The following is a 27533-nucleotide window of genomic DNA, read 5'->3' as shown; positions in this document are numbered from 1 at the left end:
AAAACCACGCGCTCACGCCAGGAAAATCGACTGGATTTGATAATAATTATATAAGCATGTTTTTAGGATTACGAACGGATTGAAAATACATACTTCTCATTTGTTTCTCGTTAAAAGCGACTTTAAAGGAATGCGAATGCAAATTATTTTTATATTCATCAGACAACAAAAATTAAACATATATACAATTATATAAATCATATGGTTCCAAATTTCGGTGTTCAGTGCAAATAGTTCCAAAAATTATAATTTTTTATTAATATTTTAATTGATTAAACTTAGATATAAGAATATGTTTTAATTTAAATATTATAACGATAGGTAACAATTAATACTTAATAAAAGTTAAGATTCAGATTTAAAAAATATACCGCAAAGGTTTCTCCATTCATGTTCTTACTTAACTAACCCGATTGTACTGAAAAAAACATCGACAATTATTTAGAGAATTGCGGTATATCTCTAATTTGAAAAAATTATCATAAATCGTAGAGAATACTTCGAAATAGAAACGTTTGCCGATTTTTGAAATCCAAAGCAAGGTATATGCTGCAATATTAATTTGACTGTATGCAGAAAAAATACAGCTGATAAATGTTTCTAAAAAAGTATGACAATTAAATCAAGATATAACAATTGTTTCTAAAATGATGTTAAGTGACAAATCGCAATAGGATACGTGTTGGCAAAATGTATTACTGTTATGACATAACAGTAATTTTATACTAAGAACTGCAAAGTTTAAAATTCACGAAGTGCAATTAACTCGTGTAAATGTGCATCATTATAATTGATTATTGTTATGAGTAGTTACGAATGTACTTACAGACGAATAACGATACGTGCATTTGTTTGTAGTGTGGGTCGCGACGCATGTGCAGGCGGTCGGCGGATACGGGTCGAAGAAACACGTTGTACATCGTAGACGACCACATCAAGAATGGGAAATGAAATCACAGAAACGAAGTTCGGACCGAAATATAAAACGATAAACAAACTATACACTAACAACGACAACAACGATAATAACGACAGGTGGTCTCGGTGATCTAAATAAAGATTCGTTTTTCCCTTAAGCCGGATGGGTCTGACCGGTACCGCCACCTCCCCATCACGTTAACGTAAAAGGTAAAAAACGTAGGCCTGATAATTACTAAGCTATTTCTACGAAATTAATACCAAATTATAAAGGTAGGTAAATAGCGAATAAACACGTTTCTAAAGTTAAAAATTATAGCATATAGTTATATTTTTGCAATAAAATATCAATTACCAAGGTATAAAGGTATATAAAACGTACTCGTTAATCGAACAAAAAAATCGTAAACACGTGTTTATAATAAATAATATAGTAATATAGTAATATATAATATAGACCAGTCATTTAACACGATTTTTATTGGAATTAAATCAGAAAGTTTTGAAACTTTATAGAAAGGTTGGTTGTGGGTTCCTTATTAACCAAAAAAATTCGCCATCTGAGGTCCGGAAGTGTCCGCCATCTTGGATTTTATATGAATTTTTTCAGTTTTTATAAATTATCTTTAAAAAAATTAATTTTATCACAAAAATACCTCTACATAAAAATATTACTGAAAAAATTTACAATAAATATGTATATTTATATATTTCATATTTCTGTAGCTTAAATAGGTAAACGGTGAAATCCACCCACGCATTGTAATATTTGATGTGGCGCGCTTTAATAGTCTACATACAGGCTTGGTTGTTTCGAGTTCCGAGTTTTCCGACACGTGAATAAATTAATCGTAACAACAATAAATTATTGAAACAACCTAAGCAAAAGAATGACAACTGTCATATTATGTAGTTCGATATTTTATATTATTATATTAATAATGAAGTCAATATCGACTGATCGTAAGTTTACATAAAATTAAACACAAAATATGTGTTATAAGTTATAACGACCTTAATTGGGCAGTCATCGTGTCACGACGTGGGAAAAAAATTCATAAAAAAATCCACGTGGAGGGGCGTCGACCAACACAATACGTGTTTTCGTCTAAAAACAAAAGGCGGCGGCTACAGGCGAGGGTTCTCGAGGAAAAACGATTATTTGGCCGACGGAAATTGCTCGCGTTCGTTGTGCGAAAACATTCAATTAATAATAATTGTTTTGGTTTCCAATTACACCCGTTTGCGCACAGTCGTTGACGGCATTGCCGCCGCGTATGCGCACGCGCAGTTTTCGATATTTCACAGCAGCCGCATCATGTAGTACGTGTACAGACATGTCGGCACGCAGCCAGTGATTTACGCGTGTACTAAAACCACGTAAAACGGCTACAAAATCAAACACATAACGACCGTCGACCGACATTGATAACAATTGACCACTGTGGTTAATAAAGGTACCTATAGATTAAAGATTAAATGAAACGTAATTTCCGTTTAATTTTGATGAAATAAATATCAGCTAAAAAGACTGTAAAATGCGTAATAATATGACACATTATGACTCTATCAACGTTTTTTGGCTTTAAACCGATGAATGCAAATTCTTAAAAAACGCATTTAAAATAAAATTCATTATCGAATACTATACGTATTTTATTACGACTTTGAGTACTATTTTCGAGTATTACGCGTAATTTTTTAACATCGCGGAAAACATTTGATTCGGAATCTATAAAGACGTTATTATACGTATATTATATATTGTACACGTGTGCGGTGCACCACTAACCTGTTGCAATTGGCCGGCAGCGGTGGCCGGTCGAGCGGGCTGCGTGAGCTTGTGCAAGTTGAGCGGATAGTGTTGCGACTGTTGCTGTTGTCTGGACAACGAATGGTGTTGATGATGCTGACTGACCACGGTGGCCGGAAGCGACGTCGAAGTCGACGGCGGCATCGAAGGCGGCCGGTGGTGCTGGTGGTGGTAACCGTTGATGACTGCCGCTGCAGCAGCCGAGGACGACGACGACGACTGTTGCAGGAACGCGGGTGGCGCCCGGCCGTCGAACGCGGCCCAGCGGTGGTCCATGCCGGACACGATAATGGCGGGGGAGGCCTGCGACGACGACGGCGGCAGTGGTTGTGGTGCCACGGCGAACGGCCTGTGATACGACGACTGACCACCGCTGCCGCTGCTGCCGTTGCTGCTGCTGCCGTTGCTGTTGTTGTTGCCGCCGCCGCCGTCGTACGGTTTTATCTGGAACGGTCTGGAATCCAAGTACGACGGCTGCACGGACGCCGGTCGTTTGTGATGGCGGTGATGATGGTCGTCCGACGACGACGACGACCTGTGGGGATGGCTGTTATTAAGCTGGTGTTGCTGCGGTTGTTGCTGTTGATGATACCGTATCGGTTCGGGTTTCTGCACGATAACGCGGTTGACGTCGTGCTGTGCCGACGACGCCGTTGTCGACGACGAAGACGACGACGACGATTGCTTGGCCTGAGCTATGGGCACCGCTCTTACACCGCTGCGGGGCTGCTCGAGTTTCGGATCATACCTGATGGCCAAGTGCGAGGATTGCAGTCCCGTTCCGCTGGTCGCGGGCACTTCGGATTTTGGCCTCTCCAACGGTTGAAACCTGCTGAAAAAAAAAAAAAGGAATTCGTTAAAAACCTACAGACTCGCGGTGAGGACGCAATACAATATAATTTTGCACGTGCGGCAAGCACTTACTTGGGAGGCGGCGGCGGCGTCTGTATGGGCTTGAACCGCAAGTAATCCCTGTCGATGGCCTGTTGTTGCAGGCTACCGTGCGTCGTCCTGTTGTAGTAGTGCGAAGAATGCGGCGAAGGCGGCGGCGTCTCGGGCACCGACGGCTGCTGTTCTTTGGGCGCGGTGAACGACGACTGGGGCTGCGGCGCGCCCGACGTCGTTTTGGGCACCACCGCGTACGGCGACTGCGGCGGTTTCGGCGGTGTATACTGTTTGCCGGCGGGCGGCGACGACGATCGACCGACCGACATCGACTTGAACTGAGACGGAGGCGGCTGCTGCTGTAGCTCTACGACATTCAGCGGCGGTGGCCGCAGCGTGAACGGCGACTTGTACGGCGACGGCGGCGGCGACGATCGACCGACCGCCGACATCGACTTGAACTGAGACGGAGGCGGCTGCTGTTGTAGCTCTACGACATTCAGCGGCGGCGGCCGCAACGGCGACTTGTACGGCGACGGCGGCGAAGACGACGACGCGGACGGCGGCAGCTGATAGAGCTGCTGCTGCTGATATTGAAGCGACGACGGCGGCTGAAAATGGTGGTGCTGGAACGCCGCGGGCTTGGGGTCGACGGCGGTGCGCGGGTAGTGGCCCGGCGTCGAGTACGGCTGATGATGGTTGTACCGCAAGTGTGGATGGTGATAGACCGCGGACCGATCGGTGGCCGCCGCCGACGACGGTTCGGACGACGATGACGACGACGACGACGACGACGAGTTTATCGACGACCGGCCACCGCCACCGCCGTTATGGTGCAGATGGTGCGACGGAGGCAACGGCGGCGGGAAGTGCAGTTGGGCGGCCGCTGCTGCTGCAGCTGCAGCTGCGGTGTTGGCGGCGTCCGTGGGGATTCCTTGGAAGTATTTCCTAGTATTTTCCAGCATGTTGCTAAATCCCGAGTCCATAATATTACTACTTCAGCCTGTAACAGAGACAACCGTCCGTTAATAATGAAATCGAAAAACAATTGTAAAAATATTATACTGTGCGCGTATATTAATTGTTTGCAGCGGTAGCAAATACGTATAAGTGGGCTGGTGGTATTATTCAGGCTATATTAATATATTATATTATAGTACAAAATTTTAACTAATGTTTTAAATTCCGTATACTAAATGGCCGATTCCGAATTTATTAAATTGTATTATACATCATTTTGGTGACTTTGAAAATAATATTTTGATCATGTCGTATTATTATTGATGACAAGACGACACGTCATATTGCACTATTTCTTTGAATACGACTAAATGCAGCGGGCACGCTCAATGACGTATGTATTTTTGATTATTATCGCATAAATCATTTTGAAGTTATTTTATGTTAATATTGTTGTAAATGTTTATTCAGTTGTAATGATTCTAAAATTATTAATGTATTATATTGCATTGTAAATCCATGGAAACTTCACGAATTTTAGAACAACTTATTTTCCCACATTACACTTAAATTTTAAAACAAGTGTATTTGATATAAATAAAAAAATATGTACAGCGGATTAACCCCCTCTTAGAACTGCAAAAATACGCTCAAGGGATAATACGCCGATTGTTAGCAAACTACACATCGACGGCATCGAACGTAGAATATTTCGTACGGAGCCACGGAGGTATACTACAAGTTACACCTACCTGCAGACTATTGCGTGCACGCGACGTATTTATAGAACATAAAAATACATAATACGTGCGCTGTACAATGGAAACCCGTATCGCGAGCTAGTGTATAAATATATATAGTATACCATACTCTCAGATTACTACCCATATAATATATATATATAAATAATATAAATTATTATTGTAAGCAACAAAAGATAATGGGAGAGGGGAAAAAATGTGGCTCTAGGTCAACGCGTCAAACGAACAACAATGGACGAGCAAATCTTTTATGTTCGATTCCAGCGCTCTATAGCTGTATCAGAGTATCATATCGGACGCGTTCAAACGATCACGTCGAGGTATTTAACTGATAGCGGTAAGGTTAATAATTTATATTATAAAAATACGAGTAAATATTCTTGTTCAGCGATCGTAAATATATATTTTTCAACATACGTATTAATACATAATGCTACAAAATAGCAAAATATCTGATAGATTAGTCATTAAATAACAAATTATTTGTTATCGTATTATTTTATTGAACCAACCATTCAATAATTTTATTCTCATATATTTTGTTTTCAAATTCATACAGCACATAATTAATTTTTAATTTTATTACTATTTTTTTTAAATGTAATATTTAAAAGATAAAAAGTTATTACATTAGGTTGGTTAATTACAAAATCAGCTATTTCTAATACTCCGCATGTGTAAATGTATTAAATATACGATCACACTGCAGCACGAATTTCGCAGTTGAGTAAATATGTGATACTTTTGTTTGATACATCATAAAAAATAATCATTTTGCAACAGAACTACGAAAATTTCAACTAATTCACAAAATCAACATATGTATTTAATGTTATATTTAGGAAATTAGAATTAAAAATATTATCATCGAAAAAATTACATAGTCACGTGTTAGACGTATGAAATGTTATAATATTATGTAATTATTTTTTGATAACTATGCGTATCAATGTAGTTTAACGTTTAACCTGTTGTTAAACATAAAACGTTATTTTAAATTTATACTTTATAAATTACGGTTTATTCTAATTTTGTTATTGAAATTTCCAAGTAAATATGATTTTACTCATTAGAGATATCAAATAAGCTTTGAAAACCAATTAATGTTGAACACAAATATTACGTCTGTATTTAATGCATATTCTAAAATATAATATTGTTATTTGCAATACATTTTGAGAATTATAGTTAACGACTATACGAAATTAGCTATATTTTAATTAGAAAAATATTGACAGTATTCTAAACCAATCATGTATATTATAATTATTATTTATAGCTTAAAAGTTTAAAGCAGATATATGCTTTTAGATCTATATAATATTACATATAAATCAAGAGTTTGTATAAAAGCAAATTCGGCCATTGCTTAATAGTTACCTATAACTTGTTACGTCGTAATATAAGTTATTATAGAGAGTGAATATAAATACCTAATATATAACATCCAATAGACAACTAATGAAAACAAATAAAAATATAATCGAAATAGATCAATATATTTAGATAAAAGAAGTTCAGTTGGTCTGAAACTAAGATATCTAAAGACTCGACATTTTCATAATAACTTCGTACCACCATGTAAGCACGCCTTAGAATATTTTAAAGAGGTGCTCACGCAGGGATTTATTGTTCACGAGAAACAAATTTTGTTTATATAAGGTAGATATTAATTGATTACAGAAAATAAAATAATTTTATGATTTTATATAAATATAGACCTGTATTTTAAACTAGGTCAAAATCATCCAAACGATTGTAATATAGAAATTTGAGTATTTAACATTTAACGGAGACAGGATAAATCAACGGGTATTTAATTTATCACGTACAACGCAACATAGATTTTCCTTCAAACAAAAAAATTACCAATTATGAAACAAATATATCATTTGAAGCAAAAAATTAAATAACAATATTATTGTAACAAATTTTCACGTAACTATTATAAAAATTGTTTTATTATTTAAACTAAGCAAGTCGGCAAGACGATATCTAATCACGTATTTAGAGATCGATCTATACAAAATATGTACCTATTACAATATTATATATTACGACAATTTGCGTTTATAATGTTCAATGTAGTATTCGGTTAAACTATAAACGTATAAAATCATAAACAACAATATTTCATAATTATAAACAATGAATTATTATTAATGCAGTCGGAATAGGTCGAGTTTAATATAATAATAATTCAAACCATAATACAATACCTCCGAACGCAGAATGGTTTGTGATGAAATGACAAGAGATAAAACCATACAATTTACTAGTATTATGGTACTATATGTATAATATATTATTATTATTCATAATATCAAGAAAACAAGAAAAAAATTGTACTTTATAAAAAAAGTTTTACGTGTAACATGGTTATAATTATAGGTATGCTCGTATGATGTAACGCCGCGGCCTTGTATTATATTCACTGCCATAGGCGCGAGGACGACCAAGGCTGCATTTTTACTTCCCATCGCCTATATAGATCGAACTTTTTGAATATTACGGAATTCGGTTACGCGGACAAACGTCAAACACACATACACTCATATAAAGACACTGATATTTTTTATATATACATTTACAAAATACAAACTCTGAGTTTATAACAAAAAACACAATTTATACGTCTCCGATTACGGGCTGTCGCGCGTTGCCGTAGTTGTTTTAAGATAATTTGGATTTTTCTCTCCGTCTCTTTACCCGTACAAAAATCGTACTTCACCGGCTGGTTGAATGGAGAACACGATCGTATATTGAATATACATCTTTGCGAGCGCACACGAAGAAAGCTAAATGCGAGAGTACATAGGTTATGGTATGTAGTCATGTAGAAGAAAAAAAATCAATATCGATAGTTGTATAAACTATAAAGTGAATAATAAAAAACATTAAATAATTTATAGATAGGTATACATATAATACATATAATAAGATAAACGTCAATAATATCGTAGCGCGATGACTAATAACAAACATTATATGAATAAGGGGTTACATTGATCTCGCGAAAGACGAACGTCAAAAACAGACGAATATTAGACTAAATTTTATAGGTATATATTACTCGTATTACGTATAGGTACTTCATTTTAATATGAAAAATAATCGTTCGATGAGTCTGTCATAACGACAACGACGATTCAGCGTGTTTATGATAATTCGCATGATGGGCAAAACTGTTATTTTTTAGTTTCTTCCCCCTCCTCCTATACTATTAGAGATATTTTTTTCGTTATGTTATATTTATACCATTCGAACAAATCGGTTTTTTACAAACTCGCACACATATTACGGCAACACTCGTGCGATTATTACGTTTGTAGACGTGAAGAGACAAGAGGTAGAGGAACAATGTATAACGGAGTGTTGACGTTGTTTTTTTTTGCTGCAATTTCGGTACGCTCCGATAGCGTGAAAAAAAAATGAAACGTCAATATTTTTTTTCCGCCAGTTTGCATATAAATTATCGTTGTAACGCCGGTTTTTGGAGAGAGAGAAACACAGAGTGAAGAGACCCCGATAACGAGGTTTTTACAATATTTACTGTCGAAAATTGGAATATTGCGATCGACCACACCACTGCCTGTGTATCTCATTTAAGAATTTAGACATCCGAGGCTACGTTATTATGAAAAATGAAGCTATATTATGTATAATGTTACTTTATACCTTCCTTCCGACCAACCACCATATTCAACGCATACGCTCTAACACAAAAAAAAACATTATATTATATTACTACAATTATTTTCTGAAATTTCTTTTAAGTTAAAAAATTTTTTAGTTGTTATAAATATTTTAATTTTTCAAAAAAAAAAAACCTAAGCAATTCCGTAATTCATATTGGAACTTTTGTTGTAAAATAATTAAATAAATATTAAATTCTTATTTTTTAGATGATAAGACAGGAATGGTGAAATAATTATTCATTAATAATATTATCAAAGTCTAATTATTTTGATGTTTATATATGGACAATAAAAATAGATTATTAGGTTTATCTATGTCTACTTTTAATTAATCTCCGAACGACAAACAAACTTTCATCAATATTAAAGAAATAATTGCAGTGCGAAGTGCATATGGTATAATACACGAAAAAATGGTTTCGACCTCAGGCGAAATGCATTATTGTTTGTACACAATGTAGACGTAACGTGAAGGTTTTAATTAGGCCAGTTGTTAAATTAATCCATATACAATAATTATTATTGAAAGAGTATCGGAAGTAGGTTTAAAAATTAATAAAATAAAATAAATATCGTATTACTTTCCTACTGTCGTAATAATACTAAAAATCAGTAAGAAGATTAAATCCTCCTCTTTTTGGAATCCCCTCAAATAATCTCGTATTGAACGATAAATAAACAATAATACTATACTCGTATGTTGTACTTGTACTGCACTGTTTTAAATGTTTTAATATTAAATATTATACGTCAAATATCGGCCAGTGGTGTCACCTATACGAGCGAGGGCGTAGACACCAAATTAAACAGCGATACGTAATAATATGTAATCACTAATCGTATTATGAAGGTACAAGTATAAAAGTATATGTATAAATATAAATATACATATATATATATAAATACGGATGAACGACGACTTCCGGCAAACGTATTTACTGCACGTTATGGCAGCGACCCACTTCTCCGTTCGGCGTTTCAAACGACTTCCGGCGGCGTCGAATACGCGCGATTCGAAAAAAATCATCGCTTTTATCGTGGTGCAGTCGGCAGCAGCGAAAAAACGTCCGATCGTATTTCGTTCGTCATTTATTTATTATTTTTTTTTTTGTTAATATTATTATTGTATACATACGTCATATGGGGAAAAAATCAACCGGAAACTTTTTTTCTCCAATAGATTTTTACTGTATATATATATAATATATACAATTGTTAACTTCAATTCATGATATATTAGGAGTAACACTGAAAGCACTTTGCTCCGTAAATATTGGTTTCAGTTTGCTTATTGTTAATTGTTATTATATAATTATGCCATCGCTAGTCGCTACCACGACGTATTTAGGTACAACGATAAATTATTGATTATTATTATACAACTCTTTAGTCTTTACAAACAATAACAATAATAACGTTAATAATTCCATATTGTTTTTCTATATTATACACAGCTTCGTGCATTATTCAAATTTAGTAGAACTCGCATCATGTTATTTGTAATATTTTAAATGTTACGTAATAACTAGATATTTTATGTTGCGAAAACTCACGAGACACAAAATGCGGCTCCGTATAGTGAGTGTGTGGGTTAGGTAATGATTCGTTCATATGCGCACACCAGCCCTTTAGTATATTAGCAAGTAAGGTAGACCGTTTGTAGAAAAATTATATATGACTTGATGCTAAACATTTCGTGACGCAACTGAAACAACAACCAAGATGGTCCAGGTTTTCTCAAACCAAAAATCTATCAGTTTTATACAATCATCTAATAATTTCTTCCGCAATTTTCTTACTAAGGTATAATAATAAAGGTTATACTATGTCATATCGAAAATTCGTCATCCCGTAAAAATATAGTAAAATGTAAATAAGTATTAGGTATAAGATGTAAGTGTTATAAATTTATAATACTACAAAACACCTTTTCGTCGCTGATAATTTATGTGAAAAAAAAATGTTTTAAAAGTGCTATTATTTCAAAGGCAAGTAATTTATGAACAAACTGGGGCCATTTAACACGAGTTGCGTCGAAAGGATCCGGCAATTATTATTATCTTTTGAATCCCGCAACGAACACTCATCAAATACTTAATTTATTTTCGTTTATCTTACACAGTTGTCGTTTGTTCACTTGAGTCTTTTAGTTACAGCGTATAAGATTACTTACAATAAAAATAATTCTGATGACACATTCGGCAGTCATCATTATTCTTTAATGTTTAACACTTAAAAGCACAAACAATATTGAAACTTTCTTTTTGCTATTGCATATCTTAATATTAAAATAATTATATGGAGCAAAAAAGTGTCTCAATACGTAACAAACGAAATAATCAGCTAAGATAATGGAAGAGTTTCCGAAGCGGTGAAAAATCAGAATAGCGTGAACGGAAATTCATTGCTGAAAATCCTTGAAATTTAAGTGAACTGTGTACATTATCTTAACTTGGTGTGCTACATCGTACGTTTCCCATGTAGGTATACTATATACTGTGTAAATCTATAAAATGTTATTTTGTTTAGATAATTATCTGTCGTCGTCATTGTGGCCAAAATACAAGTGCGAATAATTCAGTTGTCAATTGTCCAATAATAACGATACCCCACGGCGATGTAGAGTACATACAGTAACTACAATTGGTAAAATACAGTATACAATACATCGTGAATGTTTATATTACAGCGTACGAGCGGTATATTATATTACATGTCGTACTTAGAGGGAGTACACGTGCCGTGGATGATCAACATATTAAGGTAAAATTAGTTGAACAATCAAAATTAAAATTACAATGATTTTGTCAATATTCAAAAATGTAAAATATTTTATTATAGCTACTTATTACTTCAGTGTAGGTAACACAATTATTTGTTTTAAAAGGTTTTCAATCGTTAAATGGTTTTTATTAATAAATTAATTAATAAGATGTATTTAATTTTGAAAGTCATCCAGTCAGGAATGTCAAGGAAGTTTTGGAGAATCCTTTTTAAAATTGATATTTAGGACACAAATTGTATGGTTGGTGGTGCGAAAATACTAATATGTCACAGATAGTATCTATAATTTAGAATAAACTATAACGCGTTAAGGTAGGTAATTATTATTAAACCATAACACATTCGTTTTTTAGTGCACAAGATTAAATATACTGCAGCTACTTTATTTTATACCTATTTGTATTATACTATTATGTATTGGTGTAAAACTGTCTTTAGGTATACATTAGGTACATAAAATAATTCACGTTTATCAAGAACACCCGGGTTTTCATACCATAGTAAATAAATATCATGGTAACTTATACGGTATTTTAAAATACTATACTGACAGGTGATACTGATTTTTTTTATTCTTGTGACACAACAATTAATATTTGGTTCATACCAAAAAAAATGCCCTTATAATCTTCAAAATGTATATAGCATACCAAATAATTAATACCGCAGGTAAGTAATCAACATTTACTTCATACGCATTGATGAGGTACATATTTTACATAAATTCTAATAATTACCATAAAACAACAACCACAATTGTCACGCAAATTTTGAAGAGTTGGTTACGGTGCATATGGCCACGTAGATTAGGTAACAAATTATGATGTATAATATAATGAATTATGATATTTTGCGGTTTTAGGTAAATTATCAGAATTTGCAGAAATAATAATCGTTTCGGAATTTTTTAAGACAATAATGCATGACTAGGTATTGAAATATGTTGTTATATTACGGATGTTTATGATACATAATAATGTATTAGTACTATTTAAAAATCATTTCCCACTCAAAATATACTAGAATAGGTTCCTATAGTATGTTATTTTACACACTGCAGGTGAATACTACTGAATACGTTTGAAAAACTAAAACTATATGCGCGGTAAATTGTAAATACATAAAATCATTAAAGTTAGAAGAATAAACAAGATCAAAATAATTGTATAAATGCTTTTTGTGCTTTAAATATATAATATTATGTATATACAATAACACTATTAACAAAGTCTTGCAGGGTAAAATTACGTCTGATTGCGAATATAAGATATTAATTCGTTTTTGAACCAAGAATCATATTGATGAAAAAAGTAATAATAAAAATTTTCACGAATTTATTTATTTGTTGTTCTTTTCTTTTTTTTTTTTGGAACGTTATCTAACATGAATTTTTAAAAATTGGGTTATCTTGTACTTTTTATTAATATTTAATTATTAATTCAAAACTCAATGAATAGTTCTTTACTTTTAATCGAAAATATGTTATGTACGTTTTGTACATGGTATACATGGTATATATTATATACTTCTGCAAACGTTTCGAGTTTAAATATGCCATGTTCTCAACGACCACTGACCGCCCATAATATAATACGATATGCTCCTAGAACCTAACTGTTATAATATAACATTATGTATATTAACTGTAAAGGTACCATCTATGTGCAGTATCTTACTATTCTTTATTCGATGTTTTTTTTAATGTTCTCTATTTTGTTTATATGATACAGACATCAAATTAATAATATTGATGAAAAATCAACATTTGTCTATAAAATCTACTGCGGGGTAGATATCGAGTATAAGAGGGAATGAACGATGACAACGAAACGATCAAAATCTGGTTGGAAAGATGATGATCAAGGCTGCATGCGAAACGTGGGCCTAGGACGTATAATATACCTATAGGTATAATAATATGTATATTGTACGTCATACTATGTATTATACTGCACAAGGCACTATCGTAAACTGTATAAATATTAATGGGCAAACCTGTCGATAAATCGAAAAGATTACGTGACGAACTCGACACAATTTTTTCTCCATTTTTTTCGTGCAACCAGTGCAACACAACATTATAATATGTTATAACTTTATAAGCCTTATATGTGATAAATGATAATATATATCTTTTGTCCCGTTTATATATATATACCACCTGCAGCAAATTTTAAAGGAATAAAACGTTCCATTTAGATATGTCATATTATACCTAATATACATAAATCTATGATCAAGTTATACGTTATTACTTAGGTATTACTTACAGTTACAATATAAGTATATTATAAATCCCTATATATACTGCACACAGTGCACACTGCAAGCACAACTATGTAATAACTTATAAGTTTATGTAAAATACAAAATATGTACTCTTGGAGTGGTACAACGCTGTTATAAACATTAACATGGCTTCACATATTTTGTGATGTGTATATATTTTATGGACGTGTATAAAATAATATAAAAATACCTAATATATTATTCAATTGTCAAATATATTTTTTAATATATAGGTAGGTAACACTATATACTACTCGTATTTGTTTAAAGTTAGGTCCACCAACGAGAGTTTTTTTAAATCAAATCGGTATGTGTGTATAGTAATAATATTCTTATGTAGTGTACGTATAAAAGCTTATAGAATGCTTTAATCGCATTTTACTTATTATAACAGATATTATATTATATTATTAGTATATTATAACGTTATTAAAATTCTACAGCGTCACTGTTACCTAACTCAGACAGACACACTACACACGAAATTTTTTGAGCAATCAAAATTGTGTTTTCGATTTATGAACTTTGGATACGATTAGTTTCGGCCAAAAACCTTGCATATACATTTATCTTAAAGAGTGTACAATGATGAGATGTGAAAAATTCCATTTATAGAAAGTTTGGGTCGCATAACGATAAATATCGAATATTTATAAACGATCAAAGTTAGGTTATTATAAATTTTTAAAATAATGATCTACATATAAGCTTGCCTAAAAACTACTAGCGTTGTTTCAGAGGAAGGAAGAATACGGGGGCCAAATAAGTTTTTTAGATTTAAAACTTTCAAAGATATTTTTCTCATTTATTATTTAATTTATAACAAAGGTTAATACTTAAGTCTTTAATAATACTCTATTCTCATGTTAAGTATTGTATATATATGTTAATGGCTAACAAACTAAACATATTATACAACTAAAATTATTCAATAAATATATATATATTTTATAATTTATACATGCATATTTTTTGTCGACACCCTACCCTTTCAATAATTTCTATAATCCATCACTGATCGCGGCAACAATTATTATTGCACATACATTATTAACGGGCACGTGTCTGTAGAGGATTTGCAACCGTCAAATCTCCCACAGACATAATACCTACATCATTATATTACATTTTACAGTACGTTTACGCGGAATAATAATAATTATTGCGTCGATTGCAAAAATCGATCGAAACACGCGGCATTTATCGTCGCCGACCCAGACTAGCCAAATCGATGTAATAGCATTAAACCGTATCGTATTTTGGCCAGCTTTCAAATGACGATCGACAAGCCAACCACACTACTTTAGTGTATGACGCGAGACGCCGGACCGATTTCACAACGATAATATTATTATTATAATAACGATTAACGAGTCTTATCCTCAACGCGCACGGCGAGGTGTACTACCGGACCCAAGGTCGCTACGGCAAAGGACGTGCCCCGTGCTCGCCCAGAAAACTGCGTCGGACCGATTTTCTACGACCAAAGACCACGTTGTATGTAATATAAACACCGCCGTCAACATTGATAACATTAAATTATATTATTATTTCTATTTAGGCATAACATACATAAAATATTGAATACGCACACTAAACCGTCGCACCTGTCGCACGCATTTACGAGGAGGCCGACACATAATATAATATAATATTATAATATATATTATATTATTTTATATTACTATAACAATAACGCTGTAGTTTGCGGTCGTATATAACGGGTAGTTACAAGCTGTATATGAATTATTAACGGAGTTTTTAATGCAATACAAACACAATTCGAGTACAAACATAAATAATAATGAATAATATATAATATATGTGTTTTGTACTAAAAGTCGGTATAAATAATATATACACAATAATAATAATAAACAATTTCCGATTTGATAGGACGCAAGCGCATAGATTTTTTTATAAACGTGCTTTATAATAACACGCGTTCGCATACGACGAACGATTTACGACGAAATCTCGTAGTTTGAAAAATATAATATACGACGACGACTAATCGTCGCGGAATTTCTCGCGATCGAGCAACAAACGTAAAATATCACTTGCTTTCTAGCGCTCTCTCTCTCGCTACACGACGACGTGTAACGTGCGTAAAAAACGATAGAAAAAATAATTGATCTCTCGGAAGGTGGTAAAACATCGAAGTAAAAAAAAAAAAGTTGTGTAGGTACCTTTGAAAAAAGTTTCGAAGACTTCCATCGGAAGGCGGCGACGGCGACGGCGTAGACGACCGGCAATAACGCAATTTTCGGCCGACCGTGCTTGCAGGAACAGTAGCGACGTCCGTTTTCGGCGTTCGCGATACGCGCACATTGTTTCGTTCCGGCCGCCGATCGACCGACCAGACGACGGTAGAACGGCGAGAAAGGACGTGTAAAAATGGAACGGAAAACACTGCGGTCGGAAACACGTCCCGTGAAAATATCAAACGAACTAAACGCGCGACGGACGGAGTAAAAAAAAAAAAAAAAAATTATAAAATTATATCGAACCGAACGCACAAACACAAACTACGACGACGACGACGACGACAACGACGAAACGATGAGCTAACGTCGCGCGGCAACACGGGCGCAAACACGGAGAACCGTTGTGCTCGACCGTCGCAGTAGAACTGAGGCGGTGTCGGAGTAGTGTATACCGTCGTGTAACCGCCGACGACGAGCGCGTACGCGCACGCGCGTTACGCCATGCATCATACGAAAACACTCGCGCCCGCGCGCGCGCGCTCTCTAACGTAAGAAGGCGGCGGCGGCGGTAGCGGACGTACGGTATACGCGGTATACGCGACTACGACGACGACGACCGGACGAGAACTAGGCCATGGCCCACATAGCTCTCGCACGCCGCACGCCGTACGTGCATATTGTAAATTATAATATTATAAATGTATATAAAGCGTGTGTGTGCACAGGTATCGCCGTCACGTCGACCTTCGGTTTTTACTGGTTTTGACCCCGCCGCCGCCACGGCGTGGTGTTCGTTTTCAGCGAAACCGGTTTTCGTGATATTGCTCGCCGCGAAAACGCGCACACGGGCCGCCGAACGACGACCGACCGCGCCGCCTCCCCGACGATCGGCAGTTTGCGTGCCGATATAGCGATAGCGATAATTGTTATTAAAACTATTATCCGCCCATAAAATAATATAATAATATAATGTTCGAACGTGGTCGTCGTCGACCACGCGCGCGTATTGTGTTGTCGTCGTTTTCGATTTCGTATAATATGTAAGTTACCCCCCCGACGGATGTATATCGCGCTCCTCCGGTAGACTTTTGCTTTCCGGCATCGCATAATAATAATATATAAGTAATACCGACGATCTCGAACACGGCGCTTATGTATATACGTACGATTATATTATACCGCCGTTGATAGCTGCCGCCGCCGAGACGGTTTTGTTACGACGTCGAACACACGATGACACCGCAGGACACGTTCGATCTATATATTGTTGTGTATACGAGTTACGTCGTTTTCAGAATTTTCCATTATTATTTATCCATAATAATATATCCGAGAAAATAATCATTTTCGTTTCAGTGATTTGATATTTTAATTGATAACTGACAAGTGTTTGATCGCTCAATTTGAATTTAATTATAATATTTTGAAAATACCAGCTGTAATGGAACTGTAAATGCTAGTGATGATGATAAAATGTATTATAACGCTGAGTGACAGGTGAGAAATTATAATGTATTATGTACGAATAGGTATATAACTTTTACGCACACTTGGATAATTTATTAGACATTTGAACATTTCCTAGGTACTATATATTTGGTAGACCGTAGATGGACATTGGAAATAATTTAATATTCGGAAACGTCACCCGCTGCGCAAAGGTTACCTTTATTACTATAAAAAAACTAAGTACTTCTCGGAAATAACGGCGCATATTATAATATTTCATACGAAGTGGGGTGAACAAGTAAATGCCATTTCAAATAGAATACAAAAAATGGTTTGTGTTACAAAGGAATAGCATAAAATACTATTATAGTCTCAAAAGATCAAAACTTATTAAAGTATAATAATCTATGCTACAAAGAATTTTCCATTTCATACGAAATAATAGTTTATGAAGGGAAGTTTCATTTTTTAACACTAACGTTATTACAAATATGCCAAGACACTGTAATTATTAAAGTAGCCCTAAAAGATGAAAGACTCGTAAAATTGACTTAAAAGTTAAGCAAGAAAATAAGTATTATTAAAAATATAAAAAATTGAATTTAAAACCTATAATATTTTTTATAAAAACTGCCGATTACTAGCGCTAGGTTACGTGAATTCAACATGTCATACTGAAAAGTTGACCATCAATTAGCCATAAAAATAGGTACTTCTACAAATGAAAACTCAATATGCGTTTCACGAGATATAAATAATATAAATCTTAAATTTGATGCCAAAAGTCGTATTAACTATTATAGGTACCTAACAGTACAATTATTTAAAAAAATAAATACTATTATGTATATTCACAATCATTTCAATTCAGTTTAATTTTGTTTTATTCGGTACATATATTATAATATTTGTATAGTAATATCTTATTTTTCTCTTATTTATTTGTTTGACTCTTTACTGATAAATAGTATATTTGTAACAATGTTTACTACCATTATTTCCTACAAAGAGAATTTAGAGAATAAATAAATAACTATAAATGTTAAATATATATTATTACGATTTATTGTTTTCGTAACGACAATATATTCGATTACTTATTCATAATATTAAATATTGTATTATTATACGATACGATAACATTTGACTATGGTAAACAAATAAATTCTAAAAATACGATTTCGCCATAAACATATCGAATACACGGTGATCAGCGAAATCTCGCAAAACTAAGTATTTTCGTCTTCATGAGATGATAGTGATGATACCCTATATAGCCCTAGTAAATAAGGATACGCGCTGTAGCATTATTCCATTACATAAAAAAAGATTTTCCAATCAATAACCAGTGCACGTATAGTACCTATCCGTAAGATAGTAAAATACTTAATGAATATTACTCTAATAATATAAAATATATGCTTTGTGTATTTTTTAGAAAAAAAAAAGGTTTGTTAAACATTATAAATACACATAATTATTTATAATAATATATTCAAAAATGTAATTGACACAATCCGTCTTATGGAATACGTGTGTACGCATGTAGGTAAATTGAAAAAAAAAATTACGTTCGCTTTCTAGTTTAACCAACAACGAAAATACAAACCTATATACGGTACTATATTTCGTCTTGACTATCGGTGCGAGATTTCGTCCATTGGTTTTCAAAATGTACCGCGCGATCACCTGGTTGCAGCTACAACGTCCCCTGACCTAGCACAAGACCGATGACGCATCATTTAATTAATCGAATTCATTCCGCTCGGTTTTCGATTGATTGCTCAGAACAGGATTTTACGCGATAACCGTCATCATCGTATTTTTATAGGAGGATCGCCTCCAAAATATATTCAAATTGATTATAACCGGTTGAGGTGTAAACGCATCACGTAGGTATATAAATGCATTTTTTAATATTTTTTTTCCAACCGAAACGCGCGTATATACACATACTATACACATACCATACACATTAACGCGATGTTATATTATTGTGCTGTACAGATGCATTGTAATCTGCAGCAGTATACGCTGTTACAATATTATAGTACATAATATTATCTTTTTACTGACGTACGGGAATGCATGCATATTCAACGAATATAATATTCGTAACGATATAATATGATAATAAAAACATATTATTCGTTTTCTATTATACTATATTTTTGGTCGAATAATAAATATTTTGAATTCCGTCGTAATTCTCGAACTAAATATTCACTGTAGTTACAAAGTGGACGTATAATATAATATAATACGAGCGATACGACGTATAATGAACGCTTGTTAATGTATTTTTTATCTATAATATGGAGCATAAATTATCCACACTACATACTCGATTTCAATAATATAATATTATTATGAAGTCGCGGTAAGAAATTGTATCAAAATACATTTTTAATAGTTAAAAGAACATACAAACTTCATTAGAACTTATGTTTAATCGAGTATATATTATATATATATAACGCAATAACAGCTAAACAAATAATAACCCCTCTAATTAAGTGGGCATCTTTTGATAGGTACGTTTGCGGTTTTAATTGGATAATTTTCGCACCATAATAATTGTTCTATATACACGTACCAGTTATTATTTTTAAACGTTAAGCAAATATCACTTCAAACACAACTTGAGATACTTACATCATATAGTTACACTTAACGCGCACGACCGTCGATCGCGATGACGCGTCGTCAGAACGAAAATGTATATTGTATATTTGGTCGTCTTTAAAAGCGTAAAAACCGATCACATTAGCAATGAGAATGACATACGGTTACCCCACGAGTTTAATAATTGTCTAAACTATTATTTTAGATTTAATTCACGATGTTATATTAAAACTTGAAATTATTATTATTATAGTTTAATTAGAGGAATGCTTACACCATTGGCTGCGCATAGTATTAATATATTATTAATTATTATAATATTATAGTTAAAAGTTTCGAATTGAATAATAACACTTATATAATTAGGTATACCGTATACATACTTATCGTCAAAATAGATATGGTAACAAAGTATTGACGTACGTTTCATTGACTTTTGTTAATTTATTATAAGTATACATTATTATTCAGTGTAACACTCATTTTAACGATAATGATGATAATTATTTCAAACGATATAGGTACAAAAAAAAAAAAAAAACATAATATATACGAATTTACTAGTATATGTGTATACCTACTGTTATTATATATACAATATAAATACAATTGAGTATTTACTAACCTAACCTAATACGTGTTGAAAACGTAATTATATTTTTTAAATAGGTTATTTTTTAAATAATTGTACTGAAGAAAACTATGATATGGTTTCCTTTAATACCTAGGTATAATATAGTCTGGTAACACACTAACACTGCGTAATGTCTGCTCATTAAGGTTAATTTTATTCTGTCATGATACAACATAAAATATCATCAAACTTACTTATTATTATTAACTTATATAATGTATAGATTGTAAATACATTTTTAAATTTAAAAAAAAGAAGGTACAACATTGATGCTGGGTTGCATCACTGTGAACATATTTTAATGAATCAATATATAATAGTAACTAGTAAGCTAATGGTCTCTTAAACATGATTTATTGATTTATGCAATTCGGCATAACTATTTTAAACTTTTGTAAAATTCTAACATATAGACTAGTGGTTTTAGATGATTCAGTGATACGAAATACCGGAATTTTGATTTTTTGATCCTGTAACGTGATTAGAATTTGTGACTTGAAAACAGTATTATTAATACACGTTTAAAAAAATATACGCATTTTAGCTATATTATGTGGTTATAAATGCGTGTGTATTAATATTATAAAAAAAACGATGACCGATGATGACTCAGTCAATAGCAGTCCTATATAGAAGAAAAAAAATTCTTGGTCTATTTCTTGCAAAGAGCCTGATTACTTCCCTATCGCAAAACATGACGTATGTATTAAATTATCATGAATTAAAATAAAATATAATTGAGTTACGCGTATGTTGTGAAACATTTTAGATTTTTTACGAAATTTAAAGGTCAGTCACATTCAATCGATGTTGAAGCGGCGACGGTCCAGTACAATTAAGAAGTTCATATAATAATTATGTTATCAGGCGATGATGACGGTATGCATCGTGGGGACCGACTAAATTTAGGCACTGTTTTTTTTTTTTTTTTTGACCGTTCGCCAAAACCATTAAAAGCAGCAACATCTACGTGTTTTTTTTCTCCACAAAAATTATGCACATGCGCACACATATCTGCACACACGCGACAAGACAGACTTGCAGTTAATGGATTGTACAGAGAATTATTTTGATTTAGCAAAGGTGATGCCGTCGGAAAAACGTTCACCACTATACGAGTCCACGACAATTAAACATCGAACAAACTCTCGCGAATCCTATGTATATAATAAAATATTCATAAACTAGGCGATGAAAACAATGAAATATATATATTATATTATTATTATCATTTATTATTATATATACAGCCAAAGAGACACACGCGTCGAGACGATTTATTATTTTATACAGAGCGTCTGTATAGAGTATAATGTATATACATTATACATATATATTATATATAAAATATACTCATATTAGTTATGCGCATACGCCACATTCACTGAACACCTATATATATTATATTATATATACAACAGACGGAAAAATAATTTCCGACAACTCGAGGAAGAGTTGGGCAGCTCTACTGCCAGCGCCCGCTAGCCTCGACTCGTAAAGGGCGTATTATATATTTACCCCTCATATGGCCTCATGCTTTTATAATAATAATAATGTGTGTATATATACAATATACATTATACACGTGTGCGAGGGGTGGGCAAATAGTGAGCGTCCCCGATGGAACACGTGTACGTAGCGACTACGTACGATAGGGAGATAGTAGTGTTTGGGAGAGGGTGTAGTCGGAGGCAGTGTCGCGAGGAGGGATACACCCCGCGAATTTTTCACGGCACCGCTCAACTACTCGTCTGCACATGCATATAATATATATATATATTATAATATACTGTTTGAGCGCTCGTATGAATAATAAATACGATTTCGGTATTCGATATTTCGTACTACTACGTTTTTTGAGAAGATATATATTCTGATATATTCGCTTCAGAATTGAGAACTGGAAAACGAAAAATATTTGATTTTTTAACAAAATTAATTTGTCATATAATGGCGTTTTATATTTTATTATTACATGAAACGCGTGTGCTATCTTACATTCGTTATACATTATCGTGGAGTCCCACCATACACATATAGGTAACTATATTTTTTGATTACTCTACAAAATGTATAATAATCGTTCGGCCAACTACATTATATACGAGTAGTGTCGAATCAATCTTGTTTCATTGCTTATTCCGGGTATTGCTATCAGGTTATCGTCAAAGTAAACTAAATTATAATAATAATATTTTATTTCAATACACCTTAAATTATAAATTTGGTATAACTGTTTTATCTAGTATTATCAACATCAAAGTCTTCTCCTATTCACCCATTTGACATTTATCTGTAATCTGTAACCAATACACCGTACGTCCGTACCAGACAGCATTTTAAAGTCACTAGTTACAAATACTACTACGCAACATTGTTCACTCGACTTATTTTCAGTTACTGCAAAAACAGATTGGAAAATATAATAATGCCGTAAAAAAATTTCACTATATACGTATACTTCAAGGTTCATATAATGCTAAAATTTTTAATCGTTTATAATATTATAATTTATATAATACACTAAAAACTATGCGGTAAGGTTTATTATAAAATTTATTATACGATTCTAAGCCAGAGGTTTCCAACCAAGATAAGAAGGTGCCCTAAACTTGGATCAAGGATGCCGTGATGAAATTATTTAAAATATATAAAGCAATCATATACAATATTATTAAAAAAAAAATAATAATAATTTAATATAAAAAATAAACGAATAAACATTTAAATATTAAAAAAAAAATACTATGATAGAATATCTCTAGATTTTTTAGAAAGTACTATCTCGGGTGTCGCGAGTCAAATAATGGTTGAGGATGACCATACATCTATAAAAGCAGTATTGCACATACTAAAGTAAGACGCATATTCAATACAGTTTCATACAATGCACGGTGAATTACGTATACTTACATAACATTCATGATAATATATAATTAGATATAATATATATATGAATTACCTATATATATATATATACTATATTATCTTATCACGGTATATTATAATATACTATAATATCGAGTAGGCACCTTCATAATACGTTACAATATTATCTAAATAAAATACGCGAACGGTGGAGCGCGTTTTCTCGCATAATAATAATGATGATAATAATATTCGAGTGGGCACGACACGAGGCGACGGCCGTGTGAACTTGGCCGCGTCGTTTTCCCACCCCCGCGCGCTGCCCCATCAGCAATATCGTTGTTCTTCGCGACGGCGGTGACCGCGGGCGCCTCACGCGGCGTTATTTTAAGCGCGTGCACATTCGTTCTATACATCACGCGCGGCCAACAACAGCAACAATAACAACAACAATAAATAATAACATGATATACTTATAAGTTATAACGTAAGGCAAAAACGAAACACAATATCAACATTATCAGAGCCAGTGGAGATAGCGTGCGCAGACATTAACCCGGCAACCGAGCTGTCCGTCGAACGATACCTTTATTAAAAATTGTATCAACTAGAAATACGTTTTTAAGAAAAAAAACTTTTTTCCCCGGTAATCGTTTGTACCAGTCTAAAAACGGTTGGAAATTAACAGTTAAAGTATTATTAATCCAACGACATAATAATAAACATAATATTATACTGAATTATTGTGATTCGGTATTCCTCATTAAGTTTTAAATGCTACACCAACGATTATACAAACGAATTGATTAAAAATATGTGTTTTATCACATATAATTATAACTGTATTTTTCGTTTGGTAAAAAATATTTTTAAACGAACAGTATATTTAAATAAAAAAATTAATATTCGAACACTTAACAAGGCTGACGATGCTATATTATGTAAAATGACGAAATTGTAGCATTTTTTTAACCATAATTCTCATCATTGAATAATATACCTCACATTTAATCATTAAGACATTACTTATAAAACATATTAAGTATTATAAACTATGATACTATAAAAGTACCTAACAACTAGTCAAATGTTACATTCCCATATACCAAGGACGGAAAATAATATCATAGTTATTAATTTATAACTTATGACTGATAACCATACATTTTAAAAATCAAATGTTAACAGTTAATGTTATATAAAGCATATTATATTTATAAGCATAACACTTTTGTTATTATCAATCATCACGGGTAATCGTGAAAATGGATTTAATAATATCTCCAATCCAGATTATATGCATTTCGCAACCGTCAAGCGGTGCTCTATAGTCAATTGGATGACAACGATTTCATATTGGTGTCGTCGTTCAGAAAACGTTGGATTTGTGATTGCATTATTTCAAAATGTTATTTAGGAGGATAACAATTTTCCATACTTATAAGACGTTGAGAAATCGACAAAAACACAATAACCTATTATTGTAAAATCGATCGTTTTCCTGGACAAAGACAGATAGTGGATACTATTTAATAACACAGTATTATAACGTAAACTGTGTAAAGAAAGACGCATTCTAGCCTATCTCATATTATTATACTGATGGGATTTCGTATCGCGTAGCACGTGGTCAACATACGCGAAAGACGCGATTTTGATACAAAATAATAATATCGCAGTCGAATGGTCGACACAGCTGCTGCAGCTGTTGTTTAGTTTTAGCGAGTTCCATAATTTCGTCAGTGCTCGAACAAGCGAAAATGTATTTATCGAATCGTAAACACGTATATTCCGTGTATAAATATGTATAATACATGTACCGCGTAAATAAAATGTTATATGTACGAAGTTCGACTACGCCACAGTTCTTACTATTGATATTGCGCAGTTACAATGCAAATTATAACAATTTTGCTAGACGAAATCAAAAATCCTCATGACACGATGCATGATGTAGGAAAAGTTGGCGAGATCCAGGTTTTTGTTCGAACTACCGAATAATATTATTGAAAGCCAGTCCATTCAATTAATAATCGTATTATAAAATATTACATATTATTCTATGCGTATATACGGCTGAATTAAAATATATATTTCACACATAACAGTCGATACCAAAATATGTTAATCGATTGGTACGTAAAGAAACATTTTATTGTGTTAACATCAATACAACAAACAATACCGAATCGTTTGACGTTTGTGTGCATCTAGTTAATTATATTTATCCATTAGGTGCAATGTATTATTCAATATGGTATATTAATTATTTATGAAGTATCTATCTTTGTGAATATGAAAAAAATGAACTCAAAAATCTAGATTATACATCATGAGCATATTATATATAATAATTATAAGAAATCGTTAGTGATTCCTATATGATATATCAGCAATCATTATCATTATTTTTATATTTTTTATGTTATCCATAGAAGTATGTACTTTGCTTTTTAAACATTGTTTAATGACAAACCGAAAGTCAACATATATAAAAAAAACAAAAAAAAATCAGAACAATAATTAGACAGGTTTGTATCGATAATATATTTTAACGGTTTAAGAGAATACAAAAACAAAGAAAAAATGTCAAATTTATCTTTAATCGTTTTGAGCACTACGAATATTCATAACTGCTGATAAGAAAATGATTCATGAAATTTTAATAGATATCTATTCTGTTGGATACTTATCATTTATTGATAGGTATTATAAATACACGTGTTATAAAATACTATAAAAAGTTTATCATAATAGTTGTAATATAATATAAACATATGTATATTATATTTTACTATTGTTAATGCTATAAGTCACCACACTCCAATTAGTCAAGTTAAATAGTAAAAATATGATATCTTTATAATGTAAAATATGTATTGGCCATTGACCTATACAATAGTTAAAGCCTTTATTCCTATGATAAAAAGGTTCGTTAAATTGTAGTTGGGTATATCACATAGTAATACTATTATATTATTATATTTTACGTTCATATTGTATCTAATATTAATGTTTGCGATTAAAATACGGCAATAACATTGCCAATAATAATTTGTCATTTTTAGCAATCTATTAAAATTAATAAACCAACTTAGAATAGTACCTATAGGAATGTATAATAGCAACAAATTATGAAATAAAAATAATAGTTGGCTGTTTTTTCAAGATCATTTATTATTTAATATATTCGTAGTGAACACATTGACGGAAAAAAATATTAAACAGCGTGTCAGTGTGACAGTGTATATATCTTTTCTTTGGGTACTTATGTCTTTGAGTTATATAAGTAAAATTTTCAAAATTTTCTAGGAAATTATTACATTGCATGTTTGTATACGTAAAAAGAAGTTTTAATTCATATTTTTTGTTAGTGGTTTAACTATGTTTTCTTTTTTTAAAACGTTTTATATACCTATTTCTATATATATACATGTGCAGTAAGTGGAAGCATGCAATAGTTCATAGAATCATTACACTTTAAACCTCGAGAGTACATAATGTTATAAATTTGTTTTTTCTTAGGTATGTATTTTAATGAAATAAAAAAAATCTTATTAACGAACAAAAAGCTCAGTGGTGCCGGGATACTATACATAGTTGATACTGTAAATACATGAGTCACAATTCGAAGAATACATT

At 32.8% G+C, this 27533-nt stretch overlaps 1 protein-coding gene across 3 annotated transcripts in view; it reads right to left on the bottom strand.

Annotated features, from left to right (window-relative positions):
- The window catches only part of LOC114127800 (uncharacterized), a 132379-nt gene that overhangs the window by 20788 nt on the left and 84058 nt on the right, over nt 1-27533 (bottom strand). The window contains exons 1-3 of one of the 3 annotated variants that reach the window (XM_050203349.1): nt 16298-16749; nt 3656-4619; nt 2711-3563 (exon numbers count right to left, since the gene is read on the bottom strand). In XM_050203349.1, the coding sequence (XP_050059306.1) occupies nt 2711-3563; nt 3656-4602 (1800 nt within the window). In that variant the 5' untranslated portion in view covers nt 4603-4619; nt 16298-16749. Of the gene's footprint in view, nt 1-2710; nt 3564-3655; nt 4620-16297; nt 16750-27533 lie in introns of those variants that run through there. The other 2 variants (XM_050203348.1, XM_050203350.1) reach the window with 2 other exon arrangements.

This window comes from Aphis gossypii, chromosome 3 (genome assembly GCF_020184175.1).
Source record: "Aphis gossypii isolate Hap1 chromosome 3, ASM2018417v2, whole genome shotgun sequence".
Classification (NCBI taxonomy): domain Eukaryota; kingdom Metazoa; phylum Arthropoda; class Insecta; order Hemiptera; family Aphididae; genus Aphis; species Aphis gossypii.
Note: the sequence above shows the minus strand (reverse complement) of the source record. Positions and strands in the feature narration are given on the sequence as shown.